Here is a 21205-nt window from a genome sequence, read left to right as displayed (position 1 = left end):
ATAGTGGTTTTGTGGCAGCTGCCACAACGGCTGAAGGGACAGTTGCCGCTGCTGCGGCAGATCTAGCACCTTTTCCTCGCCCCTGAGGAAATTTCCTTTGCCCACTCTGACTGGCCTGTTCCCTTCCATTCCCAAATGAGGAATAAAATCGAAAGGGACGACCCCTCCAAGAAGATGAGCCTGTGTAGGGGCATTGTTGAGGTTGTCATATAGCGGCACTGAGTGATTTTGCCGTCGCTTTGGAGATCAGCAGCTTCTCCAAACTTTCATCCACCTTGCTGCCAAACAACCTCGAGCCGTCAAATGGCATATTAAGAAGCCTGGATTGCACTTCCGGTGCAAAACCTGACTTTCTTAGCCACGCAAATCTGCGTAGCACCGTACTAAACGCCATGGACCTACTGATACTGTCAGCTGTATCCAAACCTGATTGAAGGCATTCCCCTCCTTTACATCCCTTACTATGGATAGGAACCCTTCACGTTCCTCACCTTCCAAGATGTGTTCAGCTGCCGCGGACATGCAGTCCCACAGGGTGTATGTAAATCTTGCAAGGGTGCAAGTTACATTTGTGGATTTTAAAACCATGCTCCCTGGCGTAAAAATCTTTCTGGACCATGCATCAATCTTTTTATCATCCCTATTGGGGGAAATTGTAGGGTATGCAGCATTAATAGTAGAGGTAGCTGCTTGAACTACCAGACTTTCAGGAGATGGGTGTTTACGTAAGTATTCAGGATCTGAGGGACAGGGTCTATATTTTGACACATACTTCATATTTACTGCTGGAATAGATTCATGGTTTTCCCATGTAGTGTTAACCTTCCTTTGTAAGGCTACATGAAAAGGAAGTATGGGGTCTTGCTGAGGTCCTCCTGAAAGCATGTCAGTCATGTCATCCTCCCGTTAAGTGAATAATTTCTACTCCATCGCATGAATTCAGTTACCCTGTTCATCAATTTTCTATAACCCACATCAGCATGTTCAGCTGGTTCAGGCTTTTCAAATTCATATTCTGGAGATGTATCCAGACCACCTGCTGACTGCAAGCACTCATATAAGTCTTGCATCTTAGACTGAGGGCCAATTAACTCCCCGGGGACTTGTTTTGTACCAAATTTAACACCAGCAGGTGAAACCTCTTCTTCTTCTGCTGATGAATCTCCTTCATATATGGAGGACATGGTTCTAAAAAAATCATGTCTATTTTCTGGATGAAACACCTTTTCAGGTGGAATAGACTCTGACATTGGTGTCGATTTTGTCACTGGAGTAAACAAAGATGTTAACAAAAGGTCAATGGCGTCGATGTTGTAGTCATTACTTTCGATATTGTTGAGGTCATTTTCAACTCCTTCGAAGGAATTGTCGACCCCGTTGAAGGAGTTGTCGAGACCATCGAAGGAGCCTTCGACACCGTCTAATGTGATGCGACATAACCTTTTTGGGTTGGGTCATCGACACCTTATGCTCGACCGCCTTCGATAGAGGCTTCGATTACGTTTTAGACGAGGACTTTAATGGCGTATGAGAGTCTCACGCCATTTTCTTGAGTTCTACCTCCGATTTATGCACCGGTAGGCTTTTTCTATGAGGTGTCTGGGAAGATTCCCTGGACGACACCCTTGACGATTTTTTGTCGGATTTTCTTGTCTTAGATCTTCCCCTGTCACTTTTTTTGTGAGCAGGGGCTTGGTCTTCATTAGACTTTTTTGAGGGGGTCTGAGCCGCATTCTCAATTATTTTTAACATAGATGATCTGAAAGCTACCCACTTTCTTGGGGAGTCATGTCTTGACGGACATGTTATAATTTCCTCAGACGACGTAGAGGAAGAGGGAGACTGGTGTCGTCTTTTCTTCCTCTTTTTAGAGGAAGAAGAGGACTACCTGGATCTACTCCTCAACCTAGATTTTTTGTGATGTTTTGCTGAAGACTCAGCCGAGTGTTTTCTCCCTCTCGAAGAAAACTTTTAGGATTCCTCCCCCACCACCAGTTTACCTCTTCATTCTTTTAAGGCCTTATGGGTCATCGACTGACAGGAACCGCACTCATCTATACGGTGGTCAGAACCGAGGCACCAGAGGCAATTCTGATGGGGATCAGTTAGCGACATCTTTCTCCCACATTTCTGGCATTTCTTGAATCCAGTCTTCGGTGTGGAAGGATTAGATGAAGACGACATTATCATACGAACTGAAGTGCCGTTTTCTCGATCCGAAGTGAAGCTAACGGAAAAACTGAACTGTGGTCAATGGGTGTGCTCGAGGCATTTATACAACGGATGACGTTGGTGCTCAACGGATGCCACAGAGGGACATCGATGCCACAGCCTCGAGTGGAGCGCCCTCTGGTGGAGAGAGAAAACATTTCTGAAGCAGCAAAGCTGAAGGTAAGGATATATCTAAGATGAGGAATAAGTGGGAGGACACAATCCATTCGAAAGATGACTTCTGTTTTGAGTGACGAATTGCAATGAGACAGTTCGTAAACTGATCCAAGATTGCTGGGGTGAGGTAGGGAAAGGAGAAACATATTTGAGTGTCAGCAAAAAGGTGATAGTGAAAATCAAAGGATAAGTCTGTCTAGGGTAGGGGTATAGAGGATGAAGAGCAGAGGTCCAAGGACTAATCCTTGGGGAACGACAACAGTGAGAGGGGTTGGTTCAGAAGTTTGCAAGTTCTACGTGATTGAAAGGATCGAACTTCCAGGTAGGATGTGATCCAGGCAAGAGCAGATTTGTGAAACCCAAGGTCCTGGAGAATGAGGTGGTGCCAAAAGTGGCAGAAAGGTCCAAAAGGAGTTTGGAGCGGTGAGCATTAAAGAGAAAGTTGGAAACATGCACAAGCACAGTCTTGTGGAGTGTTTACTATGGAAGTCCAATTGAAGTGGATCTAAAGGCCAATATCTACAAGGTACCTAGTGATCTGGTCAAAGACCACCCTCTCAAGGACTTTTGAATAATGGAGAAGGAAAGAAACTGGGTTATAGTTGCTGGTGTATTTGGGTCACTAGAGGGTTTCTTCAATAGGCGTAAGACAGTTGCAGATTTGAAGGAGGCAGAGACGCATCCAGGGAAGAGAGGGGTTCAAGTGCTCAGAGAGAAAAGGGCCACTGATTGCGACTGATTGACAATTTGGGGAGCAAAAGGGTTGATAGGAGTCCAAGATGGGTTGGCATTGCGAAGGATGGGTGTTAATGCAATGGGAGAGGGTAGGGCAGAAGTAGTCAAGCATATAAGAGGTAGAGAGAGAGGTGGTGGACAGAAGGATGGTTGGAAGGGAGAGAGAGTATGGCTGTGAGAGTATCACAAATTGTAGAGATTTTAGAGGAAAAGTAGTGAGTGAGGATAATCATTAGCAGAAAGGAAGGAAGTGATGGATATTGGCTTGGGAGGTGTGAGCAAAGACTGGAAATTAGATTTAAGTTTTTGGGTGTGATTGGGAGGGGAGGGGGCTTAGGTTTGTGAAGTAGGAGGATCTGACTGATCCCAGGGCAGAGTTTAGGGCAGCAAGGGGATTTGTGCAAGCTAGCAGTAGGGAAGATGTCCATAATTTGCGCCAGTATTGCTGGTTACGGTGCATGTCTGTTTTAAAACTCTAGATTCTAGAGGTGATCCATGGGTTTTAAAAGGGCCAGGAAGATGTGGATGTGCTAGCAACATAGTGTTGGTCAAATAGAGCAGGTTTTGAAATTGATGGGAGCTATTTAGATCTTGCATCTACCTTATAGGAGAGCCTTGTTAGCTTGAAACCAATTTCTACCAGGAGCTACCTTTGGCTCCCAAGGCCAACGGGTGCATTACAAACATGAATATGTGACATTTAACTTTGAATGTTTGAGACTGTAAATAAAGAAGAATTAGGGCACATCTAGGACACATTTAACTATAACGGGGCATACATTATGAGGAAATAGTTAAGGAATGGTTCGGTCAGAAAATATTGTTATTAGCCAAAAAGGTGGCCAATAATAAAACAAATACCTAAAATATATATTTTTTTTAAGTCCCTATGCAAAGTTTCGAGCAAATTAAGCTCAAACTTTAAAATTGCAAGCACTAGGGGGCATCCATTTTGTGATTTCAGGCAGCCTCCTCTGCTCTGCCTTTGCAGCACTAAACAAGCAGCAAAAGCCCCCTACTGGGAGCTTTTGCTTACTGCAGCCTAAGCACAGCTGAGCAGACTGCCTTCACTTTCATTTTACATTTTCTGTGCTCCCCAAGCCCAGGGAAGCACAGAAAACGTAAAATGAAAGCAAAAAGTGGAGGCGCACCAATTAAAAATATAACGTTGTTGTTATTGTGATTGCGGTGGTTGGAAAACCAAGGCAATCACAAATACAACAACTTTGTTATTCTGACAGCAGCAGCTTTCGCTGGGAGTCTCCTGGGCTCCCCCAACCCTGAGGGAGTCCAGGAGACTCTCAGCGAAAGCTGCAGCATTCAGAATAATAACGTTTTTGGATTTGTAAATACTGTGGCATTTACAAATACAAAAACGTTGTATTTCTAAACACCGCGGCACGGAAACACAACCGCGTTGTGTTTCTGCCTACAGCAGCTTTCACTCTGGGGCTCTCGGGCTCCCCCCAGGGAGCCTGAGAGTCCCAAAGTGAAAGATGCTGTAGACAGAAACACTGCAGCATTTCTAAACACCCGCGTTGTGTTTCTGCCTACAGCAGCTTTCACTTTGGGGCTCTCGGGCTCCCCCCAGGGGGCTCCAAGCTGAAACTACCGCAAACATAAATACAACGTTTTAAAAGCTGCGGTTTTATTTCTAAGTTTTCTGGGCTCCTCCAGCTTGGAAAACTTAGAAAGAAAAACGCAGCTAGTGCTTATTTAAAAAAAAAAATAGCACTTACTGAGATGCAGCTGCAGCTTTCCTGCCTGTAGTCTCTGGTCCCCGTCCTCCGAGTCCGGCACCAATGAAGCAAAAGCCACCCAGTGGTAGCTTTTGTTTACTACAGCTAGCTGGCTTTTGCTTCATTAGTGCCGCAAACGCAAGCACAAGCGGCATACATTTCACAAAATAGATGCCCCCTAATGCTTGCAATTTTAAAGTTTGAGCTTCATTTGCTCGAAACTTTGCATAGGGACTTAAAAAGAATATATATTTTAGGTATTTGTTTTATTATTGGCCATCTTTTTGGCAGGTAGCTGCAGAGGGCTTGGGAAGGTTAAAGACCCGTAGCATGACAATGAGGATGTTGGTAGGAAGGGTCAGATCAGGAAAGAAGGAGCTGATAGAGAGCTAGAGCAGTGAGAGGAGTAGGGGGGGTAGTTGAATAGTGGCATATTCAAAAGAGAAAGAGTTGTTGTTGGAGTAGAGTAGAGGACCTTATTGATAAGGGACACCATGCCTCCGCCCTTCCCAAAAGGTCTGGGAGAAGGTAGCAGAGTCAGTGTGGAGAGCTGCTAATGCTGGAAATTCATGAGGTGGAGATCCATGTTTCTGTGATAGCAAGAAGTGATAGTTGAGGGTGGTGAGAGTCAAAGTGATCAGTGATGTAGGAAGACTTGTTGTAGAGGGAAACATCTGCATTTCAGAGGCCAAGTGGATGAGTAATATGAGGTGGGGGAGAGGATCAGGTTTTAGGCATTAGGTGAAGGGGGATATTTGAGGTTGGAGATCCTGGCAGCATAGGAGCGTCTTCTTTGCGGGGTTCGGGTGCAAGGGTAAGAAGGAAGATTGGGAGGCCAGAGAATGATGCAGAAGTTACACCAAGTTGAGGCTAAAGGCTGTGAGAGAAGGGAAGGAGAAGAGTGAGTACAAGTAGAAATGGAGTGAAATGAAGACGCATGATGAAGCATAGAAGGAACAGGCAAGTGAAGACTATAAAGAAAGGGTTCAGCCCAAGAGAGAGGGAGGGCAAGTTGGTGAGTGGAAAGGGAAGGGACAGTTTTGCCCTGCAAGGTAACAGAAGCTCCACAGTGAATGGATAGTGAGTCAGTAATGAGACACAAGCCCAATCAATATGGCCAAACTTGCTCTCAAGATTGCAGCAACAGACGGTAAGTTAACCTGCAAAGTTCAAAATAACTCTTCAAAAACCTGACGTAAATGAGCTAGGGTCAGGACATTGCCCAGAATAATCCATTCCCCCATAGACTGCCCAATGCCAGCCCTCTAATAACACCTCAGGGTAACCTACAAAAAGGATTTGGGTGGCCAGCTATTCAGGTTGGCACCAAAAACCACTTTTTAGCCCAACCACACAGAGTGTGTAATGGCCTCTCCAAGGGACTGGTATAAACAAGTACCAACTATAATAGAGTGCAGGGCTGGGCTCAGAGTGAGCCATGTGTGTATAACAGCCATTTTAGACTTGACTCGTGGTTTCCCAAGAAAACAGAATGGCCCGAAAAGAAATGGCTGAAAGATGGAACTATAAGGAACATTGGGCAACTAATGCAGCGATGGTAAAGCCAACACTAAAGTCCTATGTAAATTCGTAGTGCAGAGAAGCAGGGAGTCCAGCCACAACAGCCCTGTCCAAGTCCTTCGCAATGGAAATAACACTAAATAACAGCTGCAGCCAGCTTACTTCCTAAAACCAAGGTACAGCAATCTAATTACCACAGTGCCAAAATGGGGTGCTTAAAAAGCACCCCTTTCCTAGGAGCCATATGGGCTACCATAGGAACATATACTAAAAAAGGTTGCAGTGGTGAGGGAAAGTAGCAGTCCCTCTGACCACAAAAAGACCACAAAAAGAGGTCAGAGTTTCCTAAAAACAAATGTTTAAAGAAGCAAAATGTTTAGAGTTTTCATAGAAGGGACAGCAAGACCCCCAAAACAGAATACTTTCCTAACAACCATCGACAAAATTCAACTCCCTGATGAGGCCTAAGATTAGGACTCCCCAGGAAAGAGCTTAGTAAAAGTCATGGAAAATGCAAAAAGCAGACGTGTTCCATGCCAAAACAGCAGTTTAAAAATGTTGACAGCAGCTTTGGTGTTATTCTTGAACTCTCACTATTAGAGTGGTCAGAGGGAGTCCATAAACAAGGTGGGCTTAATAGTAGACAGGTAGGGCTATGACCAGCTGACTGAACTGTCCCTGCATCAACAGTAGACTGGTCCGCAGCCCCTTCTAGAAGATGTCCATTGGCCAGTGTTCAGCACATTCCCAGAGCGATCTACGCTCCAAGTTCCACAAGAGGTTTATGTATGCAGATGTGAGGGAAAGCAGATGCAGCAGTGGGAATTGTCTGTACACTTTCAGTTATGCTTGTTATTTCAATCTTCAAGATGGCTGCCATTAAACTGCTTTCCTTTATTTAATTGGTGACCACTTACATGGAAGCCATTTTGTAGTATAAAAAACAAACATAGATACATGGTACAAACAACTCCTGTTGCCATGCTGGGAGTCCTGACCTCTCCATACAAAAACAAAACTTCCATTAAAACTCTTTGCCTCCTTGGCGACCACTCTGGCATTCTTCCGCCATCATGCCTGACTGCTGCAATATGCCAATAGAGTAAGGAACTTAGCAAATAACCACACATGGAGGCAGAACTGTAAGCAACAGCAAAATGCAATGGAGCAATCAGAAATAATGTATGCTTTTCTAAATAGCTTATTGACAGCAGGGTCAATGTGAGCGAATAGTATGATGTAGGTCTTCAAGAGCCAAGGGACCTTCCCATTCAGCCTAAAATGTGCCAATTTTGCAAAAACTTTGATTTCCTGTACCAATATCCTAGATTGCTTTGCAGATAATTGGAAACCTTATTCAAGTGGATTCACTTAGAGACCTCACAGTAGGGGACAGTAATTCAGACTCCATATCCAGTGAATCTTTGGCATCACTGTGAAGTTTGGCCATATAAGTGCGTAATGGTGGCACTTGATTCAGAGTTATTGAATTAAGTTGGTATCTGACCATCGGGAACTGGGCTGATAGCATCAGCTGATTTAGCACAATACATCATGTGGGTACTCATTGCAGAAACTTTGCCCTGATGCACGTGAAATTTTGGATGGCATTAGCACTAGGGCAAACAATCCCTTAATGCAAAACAAATATTCTTTCAATGCATTTTTGCACCAGTTTAATGTTTGCAAATGTTGCTGTATTGTTAAAATGCATTGAAAGAATATGCTTATTTGCATTAATGCATTCTTGCCCTAGTGCTAATACTGTACACAATTGCACTTGGACTGGTGCAAGGTTTCCGAAATTCAGCCTGTTCGGAAAGATTTTCTTTTTGCCGCTTTCCCTCCATAAACACCCAATGGGAAAGCAAATATTTGCTACTGTTTTGAACCTGTTTTGACTTTTTGAGGCTAGTGAAGTCTTTTTACTTCACCAAGCTTGATAAGCTCATTGCTTTTGGGGGAACGTATGAGTCCCTATGGCTATCAGTGCAGGAGAACTCTGTTCTCCATTGTAACATCCTGTTTATTTTTCCCTGCATACATCATCTTCTGCGCCAGAGGCATTTTGTGTCCATGCAACTTTAATTGTAACTTTTTGTTTACAAAAATGATGTGACAAGGGTGGACTGGGAGCGGCGGATACTATTCTAACATTTTCATTTGTGTTGTCGCTCTCATGCACTTTTGCATTATATCACTTAATGCCATTTAGAGCACCATATACTCTAAAATGGCAGTGCCATGAGATTTTTACCTATCATTGGCCATCTTGTTGTTTGGCCTTCCTCCTGCTCTGGAGAGCCTTTAACTGTCCCGGTGAAGCCCTGCTCTTTTGCTTAACTCCTGAAGGCCTTCATCAGTGCTTCAACCCATGGACCAGTGGGAACAAGCAGCCTTGACCCCTGCTCAAGGACCCTAACCTCAGAAGCCTTTGAAAGCATCCTGCAACCATCCTCTGGGCTGACTAGCTTCAGATTGGGCTAACTCGCTGCATCATTCTTTTTCCTGGTCTGAGCCATGGGACTCTGCAGAGACTCAACATGAAGCATTCCCCCGAAGTTGCAGCTCTTTACCACAAAGAGGGGCCTTGCAGGACCAGTTTAATTGTTTCCACCTTGAGGGCTGACTTCTGCTATTTCTTCTGAGTGGCCATCGTTGATTGCCACCTGCATTGTGTCCTGGGAGTCCTCCGATGTCCTTGCCAGAGTGGTGGTCCTTACTTCCATCCAGCAGACGTTTCCAGGTTTCCAGTGTACATGAAAAATCCATTGGAGCATGGCAGCAAGCTAGCCTGGCCCAGAAACCTGATGACGCAAGTGATCTCTGCACCTGAGACACCAGGACTTCCATTAAATCAAGATACGAGAAAAGGGGTCCAAGTGATTTCAGGAAATTCTGCAGTGGTCCCTGAGGGAATCACATTACAGCCAGGGCATAAACATTCCTGTTTCTGCCCCCCTCCTCCACCTCCATAGGTTTTAACCTGTATAAAGTCCTTACCCTGCTCCTCCATTGCCTGACTGTGAGTGATGGTCTTCTGGTCAAAGATCCTCCCCTGGACTTCTCCTAAGGTGGTTGGATTGGGAGAGGGTCTGCTAAGAACTTTTCTTCAATTGTTATATGACTTTGAGACCCTTGCTATCTGCCTGTCAGCTTTGTCAACTCTTTCTCAGATGCTTAAATATAGTTGTAGCCTTCTGAAAAGAACTACACTGGGACCTGTCACTCTAATGTCCTAAGCCCCATCTGTCCTAGCTAGGGGAGGACTTTTTAAGGTGTAGTGTCTTAAATTATAAGGCTGTGTACGGTGTTCTAATTTCTTCTTTAATTTCAATATATCAGTTCTCCAACTGATAGTTACTTATTTGGTTCTTTTATTTGCGTCCCTTTCTATTGTACAATATTGCAAAACGTCTTTATCTGTATTCGAAAATAGTAACGTGTTTGTGCTCTTAGCAGAGCACACCAGAATGAATTTGTATACAGTGATAGTGAATGTTGAAGTGTGTTACCTATCTGTTTTTTTTCATTGTTAAGAGTTTGTGCAAGGCTTAAATAAATAACTGTATTTTCATACATTCCATTCTGTCTACTTGTATTTTTAAAAGTGCGTTGTGTGTGCTTAAGTGGACTCGTTGCCACTCTCACACAATGCATTGCTGCTCAGTCACACTGCCTGGATAGAGTTTGGCTAGACATTAGTATCTTTTTCTGTTCCCCAGAACAGGGTGGCCTCTCAGAATCTGTCCACAGGACTGATTCTGAAAATCCATTTTAACACATGCCAAGATAATGAATGAAGGTCAGTAACATTTTGAGTATCACTGGGACTGGAAAATCACAGCATCAGGACTTTGAAATACTATTATCAGCCATGTCCTCCTCCCGACCTCATGCTTTCTAGATTTCCATTAGGGTGCAATCAACAGAGAAAGTTAGACATCTCCGTCTATATGTCCTCCCAGTGTCAGGGAATGCACCGTCCACTGGCATGTAGGTGCCTCATTATATGCAGCTGATGCTTTCAATGCACCTAGAAAATTGGAAGCAAAAATATTTTTCACATGAGCCGATGTGTAATTGCAGAATGATATGTGTTCCTGCGAGCCAAGGTCAAAGTGGAATAAACCACCTAGATGTGGACAGATCTGCAACTATGTGCTAACATTCTGAGCTGTCCAGGATTAGACTTTAAAAATTCACTGTGAGTGACAGGGTCACGGTCATGCATGACCCTGTCAAAGGGCCTTCTCAACCTGGGCCAGGAGGCTTGCGAAAAACAGAAGTCAGAACCAGCTCTCCCCCAGGTATGTGAAGTAGGAATTGGTTGCATATGGGTCAGTCACTGTTATGGGAGTTTTCCTTAAATCTACCATCAGGAGAGACTCTATAAAACTATCCCTTGGTACACAGAACCAAACTCTTAGTGTAAGTCTGTACTACCCAAAGGATTGGTAGAATGGCAGAGCAGGCAGGCCTATCATAGGAGGGGGGTATGAGCTGTAGGTAAGTACAATGAACTCAGTAAATACAGTAGCCAAAAGAAACGCTCACACACTTGTAGGTATAGTAAAATATACATGTATTTCATATACACAAGGCCAAGTTACATTCAGGTAAGTAAATACTATTTAGACTAATCAACACAAATAGAAAACTTCAGCAACACTTATTCAAGTGTGTGCTTCAATAGTAGTGGCATGCACCAGTCATGAACACAGTTCAATTATAAATCAATTCACTTCTAAGAGTCACTCAAAAGGGTTATTCAGCAATAGCAATATACTACTTAGTAATACTTTTCAATGATTCCAATACTTTAGCAGTTCTCCCCTAACTAGTTCAGAGTTCTTCAGAGTCAGTTGAGGAGGGGGTGCAAAGTCATGTGCAGAAGCAGAAAAAAGCAAAGTTGCGCAGGATACTTCAATTACTTTCAAGTAGGATGATTTAGTGGAATCAAAAGTTATCAGGTGCCTTGTCAAGGACTACCTATGGGTGCAAAAACATTAGGCCTGAGCAATGGGAAAGGGTGAACACTCAAACACCTAATACTGCACTCCAGTAACAAAGGAGCAAAAATGAGGCTTGAGGTAAGTACTACCGAGAGCGCCATAGTAACTTAGGAGTATTGTAGAGGATGCAGCTGAATTCTTTTTGGTGCCGCAGTGGTGGAGCCGGTCTTGTATTCCTTGATCGTGGTGATGAAAGGAGGGACTCTGGAAGGGTATATTGCAACAGCAGTAGCGAGAAAGGACCCTCAGCAAGGAATTACTCAGACTCCCACTTCTGTCTGCAGTTTTGGTGCCTTTTTACAAGCTCCAACAGTGAACGATTACCACCTGACCTATCCGGCTCGATTCTGCAGTCCTGCACTCTGGTGAAGGGACTTTGAGTAGGGGAATCTTGTCTCTGGAGGTCCAACTGAAGCTTGCCAAAGGTCTGTGAGGATTTGTTCACAGGAAGAGGATTCACTGCAATTGGATCGGAGGCCCGCTGGTATTGGTAGTTTGCAGCCCTGGAAAGTCACAGCACATCGGGGGATGGCTCGTACTGCAGGTCGCCTTATGGCTAGTTGGTCCCTCTAGCCAAAAGGAAGGAGTCATCCTGTTCGGACCTCCTCTGTTGATTTCAAAACAGGGTGAGGACAGCAGTGGTTTCTTCACGTTTATTGGAAGGGTCTTCCGGCATCTCTGGTTGTCTTCTGCTTCGGATTTTCTGTTTCAGTGATGGACTTGCCTTCTGCCTCAGGAACCTCACCTTTTATCAGGATTTCCGATTCATCCTCTGCAATCTCTCCCCGCAGTTTACAGAAATGGGCGGGTGGCTGTCTAATGAGGACAGCCAGCCCCAAGTGGGAGCAGATTCCATTCAGGCACACCAGCAGACAAAGGATAGTGGAGTTACTGGATCCTCCCATGCTTCTTGTCCTCTCAGACACACTAGAGCCTTGGCTGGTACACAAAGGGTTCCCACCAAAGACAGACCTCACACTAAGACCTCCCCACCCAGGATGGTAGAAGAAGGGCTAACAAAGAATAACCAAACAGGAAATGGCGAGAAAAGTTGGAGGCACTGTGTTGGAAAATAGATGACCCTCCGGTGCATAACCGCAGCAGTGAATACAGCCTGTGGTGGAAAATTACACAAATGTCGATAGAAGACCTCCATTGCCACCAGCCATAACTATAGGGTAGTTACAGTAGCCAAAATGTTACAGGAGCAGAGAGAAGGTGGATCCTAGGTCTCCCCTCAGCACTCCACTTAAGGTGGAGTGTGCTGATCTCTCAAAAGTAAAAGTTTAGGAATGATAAAAAGTATCTTCCTATCCTTAAGAAGAGAAGTTTTTAAGGAAAATCATGAATATAAAAAGGAGAACACAAAGGGCCGTCTGCAACACTGCACACAGGGTGGTGTGTGCAGCAAAAGTGTAACACAGGTGCCTTTAAAATGTATTGAGGAAAGCAAGACTCCATAACAAAGTAATACATATAGAACAGAGTTCCCATGATTAGAGCAGGAAAGAATGAATGAGGGGAAAAGGCTTCCCTTATTCAAGAGAACAAGAAAAAGGTCCAAATGTCCAGCAAAAAGTGCTGGGGGTCTCACTAGGAGAGGGCATACAACTGACACATCTCCCTAACAGTCCCCAAAGAAAAGCAAAAAGGCCCCTTGTGCTACAAATGTCAACCCTCCCAATGTAGTTGCTGGCCATGCTTCTCTTTTTCCCTATTTCAGAACAACAACGCCCAGAATCACTTAGCACTCTGCCAGGACAACCCAAACCTGAGCCAAAATGACCAGAAGAACAGCAATGCAGCCATTCATGCAGACTGTGAAGCTGCACCATATCCCAACAACGACCAGCACTCCAGAGAAGCAGCAAACTTAACATAACAACAGAAAATTGAGTTTCCAGCCACCAAGCAAGAAAGAAAACCATCATGAATACCCTCAGAAACTGTTATCAGAAACATGCTAGAAAAGGGGAAGAGGCTTTGAGAGGTTTTGAGAGCCTCTCACTTGGGTCCTGGGGGAAAGAAAGGCACTGAATGGTGCAAGGTGTCAGGTGAGCACGGCATGCAATGGGAAGGCGTGAAAGGCACAGCACCACCAGCACTGCTTTTAGCAGTAGAGGCAGAGTGTGAATTGTATGGGTGGGCTCACAGCAGGAGCTGAAGGGTGACTAGGAGAACAGGTGGAAGATGGGTGGCGTAGCAGAGTGTTGTAGAGTTGGTGGCACATTTTGGCTAAGTTGATGTATTTAAGAGAGAGTGATAACAGCTGGTAGAGAGGGGCGTAGGAGTCTGATCCAAGAAGAGGGGTGTAGTAGAGAGGTGCAGTGAGTGAGAGCAGTAGTGAGGGTAGTAGCAGTGGTAGTGCAATGTGAGTAGTAGGTGTGTGGATAAGGGAGAGTAGAGTGGAGAGGGAAGAGTGATTGGAAGCAAGGTACTAACATTGGACGGTGGTAGTAGGTGGGAGGAGAGAGAGAGAGACAGAGGAGAAAGATGTGGGGAGTAGAGACAGTGAATGGAATTGGACAGAGGAGGAAAGTGGAGAAGAGTAGTAAGGGAATAAAGGGCATGAAGATCAACTGGCACATACATAAACTACTCTTTTTTTAGAACTAACCATTGCTAGTTTAGGACCATGGTAGAAAGCCCTAGTGGAGTTAGAGAACCATTGATTCAGGGAAACATCTTTAGTTGATGGCAGTGGTAGACAGTAGGTGTTACCAGTCAGTAGCACTAAGTGGGGGCTATGGACACCTGGGCTTGCTCAAGAATGTCACAGGAGGTTAGAGGGAGAGCAACGGCTTTAGAACCACTTTGACAAACCTCTTATCCAGCCGGTGCCTCTGATTATGTGCCTGTCTATCACCATTGCTTCAAAGAACAGCTCATACTTTCTGATATTTTTGTCAATAAATCTCTTGAAACATCCTTGCGACTCAATGAGTTATTCAGGCTATCTGTGATGTCACATAATTGCATCCTTCTGGAAGGCTAACTCCAATACAGGGATGTCCTTGATTACTGTTGTCACTATTCAGATCAAATATCTTTGAAAAACCGAGCAGGATTGTGGTACATACCTTGGACAGTGAGTGCCACTTTAACAAGCACAGAGCCAATGAGATTTCGGGCAACACACTCATACTCAGATGTGTCCTCCTTTTGTGCTGAAGAAATGCGCAGGGAGTTGTTGGATAGAACAGTGATGCGGTCGTCACTCAAGATCGGCCGTCCCTGGCGAGACCACTCAATGGTCGGAGGAGGTTCACCACCAGCACGGCAGTTCAATAGCACTGTGGTGCCTGCATCAACTGTAGTCTCCACAGGTTCAGTTGTAATGGTTGGATGACCTGCAAGTAGGTTCAGGAACTTTTAACCATTGAAATCCAAGCCAGACACAATTTAATTCACCAATGCACAGGATGAAGACACATCTTAAACTCAGCTCAATGTTAAATATCAACCAGAATGTTGGATGAGAGATGCAGGAGGTGTGGCCATGATGTGCGCTCTCTGTCAGAAGCTGTAGGGACAAAGAAACAAGGGAGGCTTCTGTCCCTGCCCAGAGCAAAGTCTGAGTTGTTTGTGTGACCGGTGGGAGGGCATCTTCAACTGATGGTTGTGATGCTCCTGCCGGTAGTCAAAGGGCTAGCTCCCGCTGCATGCAATGATGCATACAGTGTGGGGAGGGGTTAGCAGTGTGGTTACAGATGTGACTTCAGACTTCATGGAAGGGTCCTTGGCCTGCTGCTGGCATTACAGGAATAAAACCAATAGTTGCCACTGTAAATGTAATCCTTCATCCCACAACAGCTATAGTATCACTGTACAGCAGGAAAGGGCACTACCAGACAGTTTTGTTTTGGGTCCTGGGTACAGCCATTGCATCCAACATGGGTAACTGACTCAGTATGGCATTCAATAACTACCTGGCCTCCCTTAGAGAACATTGTGTTAATGCCATTTGAAACTACACACTTTATCATTTTCCTCTAGCTCCTCTTCTGAGGAACATCCCTGTTGACACACGGCACCACAAATCTGCATTGCACTGTGTCTACACCCAGTTTGCACGTTGTGCTATGTAGCAGGGCCGGGTGCATTACACCACCATTTGAAGGGGTGCTGGAAAACCAATGTGTTTTTTGATGCTTTGTACTAGACTGACCACAAGCTTTAGTCATTAGATTTGCTTAAAATATAAAGACATGTAAACCAACTGTTATCTATTTCAAGTATAATTAAGGTGTACTTGTGCTGCTGTGGGACTCATGTCTTTAATAAGCCAGCACCACACAATGGTTGTGGATGAGAGTTCCTGTGGCCGGAAGAAATTGAGCCTATCAGAACCCATATTCTCAGCTGAACTGAACCCCACTATTTCTCGACCCCTGTTCAATATGAAGAAGTAGCTTACAAGCAGAGGCGCCTCTGCAATCGCTTCAATTATCAAAAAGAGACAACACACAACACAGCAGCATATTAGCAATGTGGACAATCTCCATTCACTCCTGAAGAAAAACACCCATCAAGAATTGAAACACTGCAATGCTTATAAGGCTGGCAGACATGAAACCCCAACACATCTCTACTAAATAGTCCACTCATCTGAGAATAGGACATGAAAAGGCATGATATATCTATCCAGCAACAATCAGAAATTACTGAGGCCACGAAGTATCGAACACGATCCCTCACAGATATTTGAACCTGAAATAGGGCACCATTGTTCATCCATAATTACTTGCCCTGACCCCCATGGAATCCTGCTGATGGCCTACTCCACCCTGGTTCCCTTCTGCTTCCTTCTGGCTCAATCTTTTGTCTTTTGTTCCAGCATCCCAGCAGAGGGGGCACTGCATTGGATGTAAGTTTATAGAACTATCTTCCCTAAGTACTCTTTCACAGAGGAATTCCCCAAATAACAGTATGGAGGTGTAATAGCTCTTTTATCCCTAGTCGCTAGTGGGCAGAGGCTTGTCCTGGTGTCTTCATGTAAAGTTTTATGGACTTTAGATCTTACTGTGTAGGGTCAGTGTAACGCTGCGTTCCACCACTCCTGCGTCATTGGTCGCAATGCATTTGTAGTCGCCCGCATCTTCATTCTAGAAAGAAATAAACAGCAATTATTTGAGTGACTTGTGCCCTGTATTGACATCTGCAGGCTCTTATACAATCCTTAGTCTGGCTTAGCAGCATTTAGCGCAACATTGGGGAGACGATGGCAGGGAGGGAATATGCATTTGGCGCGTGCGCACCATGTAGGGTTATATCTGCTTCGGCTGACAACCAGCAACATTTTGGAAGAAATAAGGCACTCTAAAGTCTACAAACAAATTCAAATAACTGTAGCCGATGGACTGTAGTGAACAGGACTGGGCAATACTATATGAAGTACATTTTGATTAAATGGGTGATCTATTTGGTCAAACACCAAATGTACAATGTGCGACATACATTTTTCAAGGTAAGGCAAAACATTGTCCAGAACTTGTCCACTCCTTCGCTCTCCCTTCCCATCCCTCACCCTTGCACTTCACTTCAATGCACTTGCATGGTCGAATGCCACAAGGCCTAGGAGGACCACGATTCTATGTATATTATTGTTACTTTTTTGTTTTCTTGCCACTGTTTTATTTCCCCTGTTCCCTTCCCATGTAGCCTTTTGGCACATTGAAACACATTTCTGTTGTATAAAGCGCCTTACAAATGATCAATAAATAAAATTGCAAAATAATTACCCGTGAATAGCAAACCTATGGCCCCTTTTCAATAGCAGCCTATATTTGCAAATATAGAATACCTCAGCAATCCTGTGGTATATAAAATATTTATTTCTGGAGATGAGGCATCCAGAATATTAATCAACACTCTAGGTAATAATTTCCCACTGATGTGTGCAATAGCAATGCAACATTCTTAATATGCGCTTACTTGTAAAAATCGAGGAGCACCCTAGCCTTCCCCTATCTGTACCCAGTGATTTGTCACAAAATCTAGCAAGCCCATGTTGGGGCTTGAAGTGTCATTACCTCCCAACCATCCTCCTCCAAGATGACCTTTAATACCTTATCCCACTCATTTGTTCGTCCACGGATGACCCTATCAAGTGCACTAATCGGACATATGACTTATCTGAATGGTTTTATCCAGTCAGTGATCAATCTGTCAAATGAAAAAAGGGTTGGGTAATTGCACAAGAAGTTATGGAAAGAGTGAAAGGAGCAGGTGGTGGTCTCGGATACATTGCTATGAAAACACGCCTGTGGACTCGGACGACATATACTCAGCTGTTTATATCCCCTACATGTACCTTTATGTTATTTACAGTGAACAGGGGAAACAAGCTCACCAGGCTCTGTGCCTTCCTCACTTTTCTCCTTGCCCAGTGAGGCCTTGACCCATTGAAATGGGTTGAACGTAGAATTCATTTAGCTGCAAAATATATAAGTTACATGATGACTCGACCCTCTCGAGTGTTTTTTTGTGGGAGAGGATATATGCAAATGAGGATTGTTACTGCTAGGTCGGATATCCCTGCCCGATTTTAAGGGTGTGGCATTAGCTTCCTAAATCTTGGGAAACATGAAAACCTGTAGTGTTTCCATGAATCACCTAGGGGTGGCTGTGGTCAAACAATCATGGCCAACTCTTAGGGGGAGAGTGGGGTGGACTAAAGTGCAGGAAAATGCAGTATTACTATGAATAAAGAAATGTCCACATAGAGGTATTAAGAAAATATACTTTATATCTCATTCAGGGTAACAGGTTAGTCACTGGAGGATGAATGTTTTTTTATCTGACTTAATGACTGGTCCCCGGCCACTGTCTATCAGTGGTTGAGGAGACTCCAAAACATAAGGGCTAGGCAGATGCCCCAAAAGATGGTAGGCTATGCAACACTGCAGTGCGCCTGCAGGGTTTACCCTTGAAGCGGAGATTGGATACATCACCCAACATGGACAAAACCCAGCCCCCCTCATGATGGAGCAATCTTGACAATCTTTTGTATTCATGGGTCTGCGAGTGTATTAGTCACTGTTTTTGTCAGCTTTTTCTTTGACTACCACTTACATAACATGTATGCCTATGCCCATCAAACCTTCTGGCTCCAATCATTTCTGGTGGCTGCTTTGATGCAATCACTTCTAACAATATTCCTTGCATGCAACCATACACTTCTATAGTACCTTTGAAATAAAAATCATCATTTGAAACTACCCTCTACCCACGTGTTATAAGGATTATAAGGATCAGTAGCATCTATACACTTGACTTACAACAGTGCCATAGATGGCCAGGGAGCCATTGTTCAGTTGCCGAATCCTATTGCTGATCTGAACACCAACACCCTTCTTGCTCCACTGGATCGTCGGCGGTGGATCTCCTCTGACATCACAGTTCAAAATGGCATTCCCTCCCAAGGGCTCAATTCGATTGGCGTGGGGGTCGCCGTTGAATACGGGAGGCTCTAGGGAAATCAAACTCTCGACAGGGTCATCCAGAAAAGGTGTAGCAGCAACAGATTGTAAAAGACAACATAAGGGGAAAGAAAGGCCACCAGCAACTGCACTGCTATTATATGACCTTTTAGCAAAGTATGGCTGTCGCTTTAAACTCCTCAGGAAGTTGGGAATGTCTCAAAGCTGGGGTTTAAGGTTTATGCAGAGCACCTGTTGCAGGAGTCTGGCAGCTTTTAATTTTGTTGGACTACTTCATTGGTACTTGTTCAGTTCCACAGGCAACCTTAACACAGACACATAGAACTATAAACAGACTATAACAGGCAACAGGGGAAGACATCTGGGCCCATAGGCTGGTCCTATCTATATGGTAGCCTTTTGTAACATCAAACACTGTTTAATGGCCTGGTTTTGGCATAATATTTCAACTACTTTTGGGATCCTACCCCTTATCAATGTATTTCTGATCAAGTTCTAGCCATAGACACGTTCTTTATGCATTCATTTCCTTGTAGCTAACCATTTTCTGTGGAAGAAACATTGCCTTATGTTATCTCTAAAGCATTTCTTACTTATTTGTTAACTATTTTTTTGTCTGTTGAGCACTCTTTACGTCTTAGGCAGTTTCATAGCCACGGAAATATGCTCCTCTCAGTAATGGCCCTCTTTGCTAAGTCTCAGCTTGCATTACATGAATTGCGCCCCAAGTATTTGCGCTGAGACAGCATACAGCCACCACTTTTTGTTTCACAAGCACAAGGTACTTCAGCAGGTGAACCTATAATGGCGTTCATCAAAAGAAAGGTTCTACACACCATAAAAAGACTGGCAGGATGAATAGGTGAATCTCTACAGTGCTGATGGTATACACCAATGGGCATGCGCCCAGAGCTCAGCTTTGACTGCAATAATTTTGAGTTTCAGTGAAATAGGAACTAAACACAAAGACAATCGCTCACACCAGCATATTGCAATATAAGGGAAGTTTGGAAGGCATACCTTTGACGTAGACAAATCCAATAGCCTTGACAGAGCCAACTTTGTTTTCCGCTGTGCACACGTAAGTGCCTGAGTCATCTTTTAATACCCTTTCAATGACGAGTTGGCTGTGTCCATTCACGCTGTCGAACTGCGCTAGGGTCACAATGTGAAAATTGGGTTAATGGCCAATGGATCCAATGGGGCATTATAACACATTCTTGAATGTGAATGGGCTCAACTCAGTCCTAGCTCACAAACAGCAAAGCACAGTATCCCAATCACTTGTGTGAGTATACACATTACTGTGAGGTATCACACATTTTTAATACTTCTTTACTTCTGGTCCATGTTTCGTGGTGTGCCATTCACCCTCAGATGAGCCATTCATGGCATTTGTAGCAAGCCTAAGAATCGACATTATCTTTGCTGGCATAAAGCCTGTTATCTTTTGTTAGTTTCCTTAGTTACAATACATTAAATGAGTAGTTATAATATGGATAAGCATACACAAACAGTGCACTTCATGTGCCATCGTGGCTTTTGCAGTTCATCCTAACATATGGAGAGGTTTTATAAATTAAGCTTGGATATTTTAGCTTCAAGAATTTCAATTCAAAAACATCTGGATTATAATAAAGTCAACTATGTATCTACTTCTAGATAAACACAATTTCTGTCAACAAAAAGCAACTTAAAATATGTAACATTAAAGTGATATAAAAAGAGTCAGGTGCACAGAATGTCAAAAAAGCAAGCAATAACTAGAACAAATACCAGAAGAAATGGAAATAGCTAGTATTAATCTCGTTATTTTTGTAAAGCAAATGTTTTTTAAGTAATAGCAATAATTTACAAAACTAACACAACTCATTTAGCATTTACTTCTATCTCACTTCAAATCCAATGTAGGGGAGATAGATGGTGTTAAAGTTACATTAAAAAATATCAGGATTTATTAAATTTGCTAGAATAGCAGCTGCGAGAGCCACAAATTACCATGCAAAACCCCAATAAATGAATGCCACCCGGAAGTCCCTCTGCTTGCATGTTATAATAAGCAAATATATCAAATAATTAAATAAATTAAATACATAAATATGTACTTAGTCTGGACACAGTGCATGCTTAACCTAACAAAATAGTGTCGAAAGTGTGGTTGGTTTTTGTGACAGAACAATATTTTAAGTGCCAAATGCAATGCACTCAAGCATTTGAGAACATATTTTCGACAATGCCTTTTTTTTTGATGGCTTTGAACTGGAGGTGCACTTTCAGGGATGGCTTCTGGTTTGCACTGTGGCATGTGTGCAGTGCTTAGTTCGTCAAAAAATAAATGTTGGGCCCAAATATTATTTGGCACATT

The 21205-nt window shown here is 43.7% G+C and overlaps 1 protein-coding gene across 2 annotated transcripts in view; it reads right to left on the bottom strand.

Annotated features, from left to right (window-relative positions):
* The window catches only part of HMCN1 (hemicentin 1), a 1785366-nt gene that overhangs the window by 285981 nt on the left and 1478180 nt on the right, over nt 1-21205 (bottom strand). For both annotated transcript variants that reach the window (XM_069641364.1, XM_069641365.1), the window contains exons 84-87: nt 19861-19995; nt 18679-18869; nt 16422-16503; nt 14479-14748 (exon numbers count right to left, since the gene is read on the bottom strand). In XM_069641364.1, coding sequence (XP_069497465.1) covers nt 14479-14748; nt 16422-16503; nt 18679-18869; nt 19861-19995 — 678 coding nt within the window. The remainder of the gene's footprint in view (nt 1-14478; nt 14749-16421; nt 16504-18678; nt 18870-19860; nt 19996-21205) is intronic.

The sequence above is a fragment of the Ambystoma mexicanum genome, chromosome 1q (assembly GCF_040938575.1).
Source record: "Ambystoma mexicanum isolate Mex_15411 chromosome 1q, UKY_AmexF1_1, whole genome shotgun sequence".
Taxonomy (NCBI): domain Eukaryota; kingdom Metazoa; phylum Chordata; class Amphibia; order Caudata; family Ambystomatidae; genus Ambystoma; species Ambystoma mexicanum.
The sequence above is the reverse complement of the archived record's forward strand: the minus strand, read 5'-3'. Positions and strand labels throughout refer to the sequence as shown.